The sequence below is a fragment of the Propithecus coquereli genome, unplaced genomic scaffold (genome assembly GCF_000956105.1).
Source record: "Propithecus coquereli isolate 6110/MARCELLA unplaced genomic scaffold, Pcoq_1.0 Scaffold166, whole genome shotgun sequence".
Classification (NCBI taxonomy): domain Eukaryota; kingdom Metazoa; phylum Chordata; class Mammalia; order Primates; family Indriidae; genus Propithecus; species Propithecus coquereli.
Genome location: NW_012141191.1, coordinates 4660520 through 4671747, shown reverse-complemented (window position 1 = coordinate 4671747; position 11228 = coordinate 4660520). Strand labels below are relative to the sequence as shown.

The window sequence follows — 11228 nt, the reverse complement described above, 5'->3', positions numbered from 1 at the left end:
TGGGAGATTTCCTCCTCTTTATCTTCCAGTCCTTCCATTAGGTTTTTCAGTTCTACTATCACATTTTTAAATTTCTCTCCTTTTTTTTGTTTTCCAACTATTTTCTCATTTAAAAATAGCATCCTAGTCACATTCTGTGGATGCCATATATTTTTAAAGTCAGGTTTACCGAGGTATAATTGATATATGGTAAAACTCACATAAAACTCACTCGTTGCGAGTGTATAGTTTGATAAGTTTTGACATACATATACAGTCATGTAACCACTATCACAATCAAGATATAGAATATTTCCATCACTCCAAAAAGTTGCCTTATGGCCCTTTGTAGTCAAGCCCTTATTCCTACCTCCAGCCCCTGGCAACCGCTCATCTGTTTTCTGTCCCCATAGTTTTGCCTTCTCCAGAAAGCCACATAAATGCAAGCATACACTATGTAGCCTTTTGCTTCAGGCTTCTTCCCTTCAGCATAGTGTTTTTGAAATGCATTCATGGTGTTGCATGGATTAGTGGTTGTTCATTGTTACTGCTGAGTAGTATTTCATTGTATTGATGTACCACAGTCTGTTTATCCATTCACTGATTGATGAAGATTACAGGTTTCTGCCTAGTTTTTGCTTATTGTAAATGAAACTGCTATAAACATTCATGAACAAGTCTTTATGGGAACATATGTTTTCATTTATCTTGGGTAAGTACCTAGGAGTGGGATTACTGAATCATATGATAAGTGTATGCTTAACTTTATAAGAAACTGCCAAATTGTTTTCCAAAATAGTTGTACCATTTATACCACTAGCAGTGTATTAGGGCTCCTGTTCGTCTGTATCCTTACCAACACTTGGTATTGTTAGTCTTTTTAATTTTAGCCATTCTACTCTATCTTGTTAATATCTATTAAGATATTGCTGATATATTTTAAAAAGCTTTCTTCTCCCAGTATCATTTCTGTTTCCTCCATGTTTCTCTTTACTCTTTGTTTTTTTTAAGTCTCATCTTAAGTACATTCCTCAAAATTTTGGTGATCCTTGGCTGTCTGGCATGTTTAATAGCCCTCTGAGCTGATTGTGGGTTTTATACTCTATGGGCTTTACTCTAAGGGCTTTTGGCTGGGCTGTTCTGTTTTTTCCTGTTGGGCTGATCATATTCACCAGAAAATGATCTTTCAGGTTCTTGCCTTAGCATTATATGGCCTGAAGGGAATACAGCTTCTATTTCCAAATAGTTTGAGCAATATTTCTGGGTTTGAAACTGAACAAGCCTGGTTTGTACTATATGTCTATCTTTGAATCAATTACTCTGGCTGGGGGATGGAGCACCCTGATTGGGCAGGCCTAGGTTACTTTTTACCTTTTCTGCTTTGGGGGAAGTGGGATTTAGCCATACCCAGACCACATGAACTGAGATGGGGAAGGGAGTGGTTCTTCCAAGGAAACCCCAAATGCTGCATCTAGAGGAAGGGGAATGGGTGCTGGGCAGGCAAAGTCAAGAGATGTTCACTATTGGAGGATTGTGTTGTACTGGTGGACAGTAAGTAGGAAGCAATACTTCACATACATGTTAGCTAGCAAGATTACATGCTGGTCCCCAAATGTGCCGTATGTTCTAACCTATTCCTTTGCTCATAATGTTCCTTCCATCTGGGTGGTTTCCCACTCCTAACCCCTGTCAAATTTATATTCTTCTTTCAAGTTCCCTCAGAAATGCTGCTTTCTCCTTAAAGCCTTACCTGTGGTCATTGCTTTTCTTGAGCCACTGGATCTAATTATTTCATAAATGTACATTTATGGGCACATCTCTTTTAGCTTTACCACTGCAGTCACTAATCTATAGCTTTGACTCATCCCACTGCTAGAGTAAGAGCCCAGTAACTAGGAACTGTGTACTTTGTATCCCTGCAATGTGATCCCTACAGGTCGTAACATAAGAGTTCCATATTAGGCACTCCATAAATGTTCATTGAACTGGAGAATATTATTACTTAGCATTGATTTTGTAAAACATGCTTAGCTTTATATGCTTCAGTGGTTTACAGTATTTAATTATATACTTGGCAAGGTCCAAATGATTACAGAGACAAAAAACATTGCTAGAGCCCTTTAGTGCTTTTGCATATATTCAGCTAAAGCTTTTAGTGTATGAAAAGCAACAGACAATGAATCATTATTACGTAGCTGATTTCTTTCTGGCAATGTTTTAGAAAAGTGTGGGGAGAAAAATTTCATGTAACTGGATTATTGAGTACATCTTCTAATGCCTAACACAATAACTGGCACATAGTAGATGTTTAATAAATTCTGTGTTGTGTCTTGAAAAAAATCCTGTAGAATTTTTCTTTTCCTTATGAGTTATTTAAATGGCCTTTCTTGTTCTAACCATAACAAAATACTCTGGGGGAGGGTTCTGAAAATATTTCACATTGCTGTGTATCTTATTTTTAGTTATGGGACCCTATGTGAGAAAAGTTCTGTGTGATGAGCTGGGGGCCCCAGCCAATTCTGCAATAAACTGTGTTCCCCTGGAAGATTTTGGAGGGCAACATCCTGACCCAAACCTGACATATGCAACGACTCTTCTGGAAGCCATGAAAGGAGGGGAATATGGATTTGGAGCTGCATTTGATGCTGATGGGGTAAGTAGAAAAGTTTTCTGCCTGCCGACCCTTTGACCATATAATGAGTCAAGTATTGGAAATCAGAGAATTAATAAAATCATCTGGAGCTAACATATTTGGGATTTGTGTACTCTAACTGGCTCTGAATCTGCTCTTCTGTGTCATGGCTAAATACTGCAATTAAACAGCCATTACTTTTCTTAGTTATAGATTAGCATTATGTTATAAAGAGGTTGTCTCTTTTTTAAAAAAAAGTTGTTCATGCAACAAACCTTTCTGTACAGCTGGTTTGGTTGAAAACACCGTGTTAAGGAACCAGCTGTTTCTGCAAGAACCCTGTTCTCCATTTCATTTGGGGGAAAGAAGAAATTAAGTATTTGGAGGCTGCTGAAGCCTGAGGTAGTCATCCACATTTTAGCAGGTGGAGCATTCCTAGTTGTGTCTAGATTCTCAGCCTTTGATATTCAGGGATTTAAAAGCAGCTTTCCCATGCTCTCTTTTGCCTCATTCAAGTTATTATATTGTTAAATATAAGATGGCAGTAAAGTAGCTTGTGATGATTATAGGAATGGGCTGCTAGTAGCAGATGCTTCTGTCTGATCATTTTCACACATTCCTTCCCACAGGACCGGTATATGATCCTAGGCCAAAATGGTTTCTTTGTGAGCCCTTCTGACTCCCTGGCCATCATTGCTGCCAACCTCTCTTGCATTCCATACTTCCGTCAGATGGGGGTCCGGGGGTTTGGGAGGAGCATGCCAACCAGCATGGCCCTGGACAGGTAAGCAAGGATGTCACTGTGAGAAACTTTATGGTAGACTTCTGATAGCAATGTCTCCTTTGTTGGTAGATGGCACTCATGCTCCCTACTCCATGTGGAACTTGTTGAAAGCATAGGAGCTTAGAGATATGTTATAGTGTACTAGGTAGGAAATGGAGAATCAGGTAGCCTGAGCTGAATTCTTGGTTCTGCCACTTATTAGCTGTGGGAACTTAGAACACATATTTGATTGCTGTGCCTCAGTTTTCTTATCTGTAAAATAGGACTAATAGTAGCCTCTTTATGTGGATTGTTATGCAGTATGAATAAGGTGATTCGTGTAAAACATTTAACAGAGTGACTGGCATGTAGTAAATACTACATAAATGTTTAGTAACAAAACTTACTAAATCTGAAAGTATATGTAAGTGAGGTGGAAAGAGCATGGGTTTTGAGGTCAGATTATATTATGTTCAAATGCTAGCTGTACCCTTATTAGCTCTGTAAAAACAGGGATGATACTTCATAGGTTTGTTGTAAGAACGAAATGAGATAGTACATGGAAAGTGCCCAATAGGAGATTCACTTAGTAGGGGCTCAAACAGTATTAGGTTTCTTTCTTCTTGCCCTCTCCATCCTTATCATCTCTTATCTTGTATTATAAAACAGTGAATTTCAGAGTCTAATATTTTCAAACAGCGTCTATTATTATGGAAGCAGTACATGTGCATGGTGGAAAGTTAGAAAACACAAACAAATAAGAAAATGTAAACCTCATACCCGCTTCCCTGAGTCATCTATGTTAATAGATCAATGTATATTCCTTACTGGATCTTTTTCTATACATATATATTATACACATATAATTAAAATACATAATATAATATACATACATATGTCTTTTATAATACCAAAAAGAGATCAGAAAGTACATACTGCTTGTAACCTGCTTTTTCCTATCTATCCATCAACAATGGCCAACTTCCTATTAACAAATTTCTAAGTCATCTGAAACCAAAGTTGTATTTAAATTCCCCCTAAGTGTTCCCAGAATGCCTTTTATGGATGGTTTTCCCAAAGTAGTATCCCATCCAAGACCACGTGTTGCATCTGGTTATGTCCATTCCATCTTTTTTCGTCCAGCACAATCCTTCTATTTTCTCTTTCACTTAATGACAGTGACTTTTGAAGAGATCTGACCAGTTGTCCTGCAGAATCCTACCTTCTGGGATTGCATGTTTATTTTCTCCTAGTGATATTTATTCATTCATTCATGATATAAAATGTATATACAGTGAAATGTGTAGCCTGATAGGGTACAATTCAATGAATTTTGAAAAATGTATACATCCATGTAACTACCAGCTGAGATTAAGGTATGGAACGTTCCCATCATCTCAGAAAGCTTCCCTGTGTTTTCTCCCAATCCTTGGTGGGCAACCATTGTTATAACTTCTGTTGCCATATGTATGTTTGCCAGTTCTTAAACTTCACAGAAATGGAATTGTATACTATGTACTCATTGTAACTGGCCCTTTTCACTTAATATATATTTTTAACTCATTCGCATCCATTGCATATGTCAGTATTTCATTCCTTTTTGATGTGTCATATACTAATATATAAATATATCGCAATTTATTTTTGCAATCTCCTGTTGATGGACATTTGGTTGTTTCCTGTTATTAGCTATTATGATTTACGCTGCTGTGGGAATTCTTATACAAGTCTTTTTGTGGATGCATCTCCATTACTCCTGGGTAAATATTTAGGAATAGAATGCTGGTTGTAGGGTAGATATATGTTTCAGATTACAAGAAACTGCCAAACTGTTTTCCATTTTACACTCTTATTTGCAATGTATGAGAGTTTTGGTTACTTCCTATCCTAATCAACATATGGTATGGCCAGTCTTTTTTATTTTAGCCATTTTAGAGAGTGCAAAATATTATTTCACTGTGGCTTAGATTTGCAGCATCCCAATAACCAGTGATGTCGAACTTTTCATAAACTGGTTTGGCCATTTGTGTAACTTCTTTTGTTATATATCTGTTCAAAACAGATATATTTTAAAATTTTTAAAGGTGGGCTGACTGTCTTTTTTGTTATTGATTCGTAGAAGTTCTTTGTATATGCTGGATAATAAGTTTTTTGTCATATATATGTATTGCAAATATTTTCAGACTGTGTGGCTTGCCTTTTCATTTTCTTAATAATGTCTTTTGACAAGATGACATTTTAAATTTTGATGAAGTCCAGTTTATTAATTTTTTCCTTATAATTAATTATATGGTTATTATATATGTTTATGTCTTCTGCAAGAAATCTTTGCTTACCCCACAATCAGAAAGATATTTTCTCTCTATTTTCTTCTAGAATTCGTTGTAGCTTTAACTTTTATATTTATGTCTATGATAATTTTGAATTAATTTTGTGTGGTGTGAAGTAAGGGTTGGGGTTCACCTTTTCCCCATATCTGGTTGTTCTAATCCTATTTATTGAGAAGAATTTTCTTTTCCATGAAAAGCCTTGGTGAATTTATTAAAAATCAATTGACCATATATACGTGGATCTGCTTCAGGATTTTGTATTCTGTTCCATTGATCTATTTGTTGATCCTTATACAAATATTACCCTGGAATCAGGTGAACCCTCCAATACTTTATTCTTCTTTGTCAAATTAAAAGAAAATTCTATATCCTAGGTCCTCTGCATTTTATTTACATTTTAGAATCAACATCTGACTTTCTACAAAGCATACTGGGATTTTGATTGGGATCGTATTGAATCTATAGAGCAATTTGGGGAGGATTGCATTTTGATAATATTGAGTCTTCTAATTCATGAGTGTGACATATCTCTGTTTTTTAGTTTTCTTTAATTTCTCTCACATATATTTGGTAGTTTTTAGCATAGACGTCTGTCACAATTTTTGTTAAATTTATTCCTGAGTATTTTCTATATTTTGGTGCTATTGTAAATGGAATAGTTTTATAAATTTAATTTTCTAATTGTTTTCTATTTAATATTATTTCTAATTAATATTCTAATATTTTTAATTAATATTAGAAATACAGTTGATTGTTGTAAATTGGCCTTGTATTCTTCCACCAGAGGGGAGAAGAATCATGTAGGTTTTGGATGCCTTCCACTTTACTTCTCTCCCTCAGGTGATATTGACATCAAGTCCATGATGGTGAACTAAATTCAGTTTAAAATTCTTGCCTGGCAGCACCAAAGAGTACGGTGTGTGAGTCCATGTTTTTTTCCCATTTAGCATTGCTTTTATATTTCCTTACAAAAAAAAGAAAAACTCAGTAAAACTGTAGAGAAGCAAAAATGGGACCATCTCTAGAAATTGAGAAGTCAGAGTCATATAGGATCCTGAGGATCCTGGTATGTAGGTTATTTGATAATATGGGAGTGTATTTAGCCCTTCCACTTATACAGAATTTTATAATTTAGGAAGAATGTTTATACATCATTTACTTTATCTTTGCAATGATTTAATGAGGTAAGTGGAATGGGCATTATTCTCCTCATAATAAAGATGTTGAGCCAATGATCAGACAGGTTAAGTGACTTATATAAGGTTCCACAGCTAATTAGAAATTGACTCAAGATTTGAAACTAGGTCTTCTGATACAGTTTACTACTGCACCTGTCTGGTAACTACAGTAAGGTCAGGAGGGTCCCTGAGAAACCAGTTGAGAATATTGCCCAACTCTCCTGTGGGGTAGCCAGCAACTTTCCAAACCATTGCTGGGAGAGGCTGGTTTCATTCTGACAACAAAAACCATTTGTCCTCTTTTCTTGTGGAAATTTCCCACTAGTTCTTGATTTCACTTTATTCCCCCCTTCCCAATAAATCTCTGTTTCAGTCAGAAACCAGAGGCCTTGCTTAGAAATTTCACAATGGACCTGTTCTGATATGTAAGTGACCATTTAAAAGGATTATTCATGCATGCTGGTTGGGATTCAGAATTCCGTGGGGCTCTGACGTGGTAATTTGTCTTGGGTATTTGATCTGTTGTGCAGCTCCCAGGTGGATTCTCATGATGTTCACTTTATAAGTTTCTTTCTTCCTAGGTAAAATAAATGTGGCTTCAAAATTTTGATCTTGATAGTGGTTTCCCATATAGCTTAATTTTTTAAAAAAAATAATAAATTCATAGGAATGTGCCCATAAATGCCAGCCCTGGAAGAATCGCAACTGAGTATGTTGTTGAGACACATCAAATGGCACACTTGCCTAAACCCCTGGGATTCCAGAATAAGGGGGCAGGGGCTGTACACTTGAAACTGATGAATTATTCAGACAAACTTTTATTGTTCACAGATAATTGTGGTTCCCCGAGGGAAGACTTTTAGTTATCTTTAATTTCTACTCTTACAGTGTCACTAAAACAAGGATTCCATTTATCCCAGAATGATACAGTTTCGGCCTTAAAAGTGGCATTCTTTTGGGGCTTTGTCATTCTGAATGTGTCTGATTTGTGGCTGGAGATGAGTCTGTGTTGCTGAAAACATTTTGGTTCAAATGATTTGTGAAGTAAAGCACATTCAAAGTATATTTGTGGCCCGAAGTCCATCTCCACCCCACGCAGAGGAATTAAATAATCCTTTGTGTCATCATCCTTCAATAATATTTATGGAGCACCCATCTGTGCTTGGGGCAGTGCCAAATGCTGTGCAAAATAAGGCAAACACACGCAGACTTGAGCCCTACTCACCAGAGATATTTACAGTCTCAAACAAGGGTACACCCATCTACACTCAGAGGAGCCAGATCTGAGAAGTATGTTTTGACTACAAGGGAGGCCATCTGGGGTCCACCACCCATAAACATGGTGCTGAGGGAATTAGTCCTTGTCTACCCTCTATTTGCTCTTTATGTCACCCCTGCTATTCACCATTTATTCACTCAAGAAATATTTATTAAGGACCTTCTGTATCCTAGACATGGTCCCCATGGTGGAACTTACAGTCTAATGGGGAAGACAATGAATAACAAATAAGGAAAAAATATGAAAATACAATTATAATACAGGTTAAGGGAAATGGACTTGGTGCAGTACTAATTGGTGGGTAGGGAGCATCCCGTTCATACAGGGTACCCAGGGAAGGACGTGCTGAGAAGGTTATGGGCAGGACCAAAGATCAGGAACATGCAGCTGGACCTGGCTGTGATGCTGAAATTAGAAATGACCCATGGTCCATATGAAAACACTTTCTCCTCAGAATGTAGTCTACAGCCATTTGTTGCCAATCTCCAATCTAAAATATGTACTATAGCTTTATCTTGAACATACTCAGTTGGTCGTTGGAATCCAGACAGTGTTAATCCTGCAAGAATGCAGGTATCTGCTGATCTGTGGTGACCTTGATTCTTACCGTGTCCTTTAGATCGCTGTTATTTCATCTCCTAGATCAGTCACGATGGATGACAGTAATGGGAGAGACAGCGAGTGGGCTAATATCTAATTACTCAGTCTCCCATACGTTGCTTCTGCCACAGAATGATGGGACTTATTTTGCCTCAGCAGATAAATATGTTCAAGTGTCTCCTATATTGGAAAAAAAAAGCCCTTATCATAGTAGTTAGTGCCCTGAAACTCTTTATAGTTGGTTTAGTTAGGATCAAGGAAGGAAAGAGATGGTACCCTCAAAAGGGATTTACTAGGAAGAACTTAATAATAATAACTTAATAACCTGGTCTATAGGTTGAGGCTCAGGAAACAAAACAGGTCAAGAAGGAATGGGGAGGGGCAACCTGGGACTAGCAATAGTAGGAAGCTGCTAACACTACCAGGACTGAGAGGGCTGGGGGAAGGATTGGGGTAGCCATAGCCTGGTGAGGTCTGGAGCTGTGAAAGACTGGCAGTCAGACAGGAGCTGAACTGGGGAGGGAGGAAGAAACACCCCAGCTTCTCTCTTTCCTCACCCTCAGTCTCCTGCTGGAGGCTCCTATGGGCCAAACACAGCTGGAAGCGAGAGGGCAGCCTGTGGAGTCCCCCTCCCAGGGAGAGAAGCAGGACACTGAATCAAGTGGGGACCCCAGGATGGAAAGGGACAAACGAATAACGACCAGCACAGCCAGTGCAGTGGCCAGTCTTTGTGCTAATCTGTCCTTTCCCATCTCCTCGTCTCATCCTCTTCCCTCTGTGTTGGACCTCAGGCACCGAGAGTTGAGTTAATCACATTCATCATTGAATAATCCTTTTGTAATTGGTCTGATGGAAAGTCCATTTCTTATTACTTAAAAAAATTAATGTATGTCTTTTTTTCTGTGATTGACTGCCCCACCATAGACAACCACAAGAATGTATTTATTGGGTAGTCTTTTGTTTGTGTATATTGTTTTATTTGCATATATTTTTATGTATTGTGACTAGTACTGTGTAACAGAGTATATTTGATTTCTTACTTTTTTCCACTAAAAACTGTGTTTTAAGATCCTCTCAGTGGCTCTGTGTGCATGCAGGGTGTTGCTTCTGACTCTGCGTAGCAGTCCGTGTGCATCCTGGCATTTTACCTCTCGCGTCCCTCAGCAGTGACAGTCAGACTGCCTCGCACCCTGCCGCATAGGCCCTCTGTGCACACGTGTGGGAATTTCCTTGAGATGTGTATCCAGGAGCAGAACTGTCAGGTCAGAGGGATGTCTATACTTAATTTAGTCCATTTTGACCAAATACTGTTAGATTGCACTGCAGAATGCCTTCTCTCGTCTACTTCTCCCACCAGTTCCTGAGTTTCTGTGTTGACACTTTGTTATGTAGCTTTCTAATTTTTCTCTGGTATAATATAGAATAACATACCATTGCTGTTTTAATTTTTCATTTCTCATATTATTAATGAGTTAGATCATCTCTCCGTGTGCTTGAGAAATTTGGGGGGGGGTTCCTTTTCTATTAATTGCCCATTCCTGTCCTTTGACCATTTTTCTATCTAGGATTCTTTTTTTATTTTATTGGATGGATTTGCAGAAGTTCCTTATATATTGTAGATATTAGACCCTTGTGTGTTTTAGGCACTTCTGATTTTCACCTTTTTCCTTTAGACGAAATTTTGCCCTTGACTTCTATATCAAAAGCACTATCAGTAGACAGATCTGTTATAGACAACTCAAATTTAACATGTATAAATAGCAACTTTTCTAATTTGTCTTAAAAATGTTTCTTCTTGTGTTTACTTTCTGGGTGAATTACCTATGACCCAAAAATAGATCTTAGAATAATCCTAGACTTCTAATTCTCCCTCATTCCTGATGTACCACTAGTCACTGGGTTTTGTTTAAAAAATCCCTTAATGTTTCTGAATTGTTCTTTTCCCCTCTCCGTCCCTACTTTTACTTTCCTACTTCAGGTTCTCATGATCCTTTGCTTGGACTGTTGCAATGGTCAATAAACTGGTCTCCCTGCCTCTGGACCTCCTCTACTTCATTCCATATTCTGGGCCATCCCAAGGGCAGTTGTTGTAAAGCAAAAAGTCATGCTTTCCATTTTAAACTGCTTAAAATCATTTGGTGGGCTTTGAATGCCTGCAGAAGGAGATTCCATCTCCTGATTATATAGCTTGCATAACCTGATTATGAACATCTCTCTTCTGCCTACATTCTTACTCTGCCCTCTGGACATGTTGTACTGCTTACAGTTCCCCGAAGTTCATGGTCATTAACACTTCTATGCCTTCACACATGCTTCTCTTCTTGAAATGTGTTTCTTTTGCCCCACCCCATTCTACTTTGTTCTTCCTCGTGTTTTATGGCTTAAGTCAAGCATCACTTTCTTGGTAAGTCCTCCCTTGATATTATCTTCCCTCCACCCCGACATAAATTCCTAAACGTTAACTACT

At 37.9% G+C, this 11228-nt stretch overlaps 1 protein-coding gene across 1 annotated transcript in view; it reads left to right on the top strand.

The window, feature by feature from the left end:
* LOC105808033 (phosphoglucomutase-like protein 5) overlaps positions 1 to 3399 on the top strand; it is a 35701-nt gene extending 32302 nt beyond the window's left edge. Inside the window, exons 4-5 of the mRNA XM_012641591.1 lie at positions 2442 to 2632; positions 3241 to 3399. Of these exons, the coding sequence (XP_012497045.1) occupies positions 2442 to 2632; positions 3241 to 3399 (350 nt within the window). The remainder of the gene's footprint in view (positions 1 to 2441; positions 2633 to 3240) is intronic.
* Positions 3400 to 11228: the final 7829 nt, after the last annotated feature.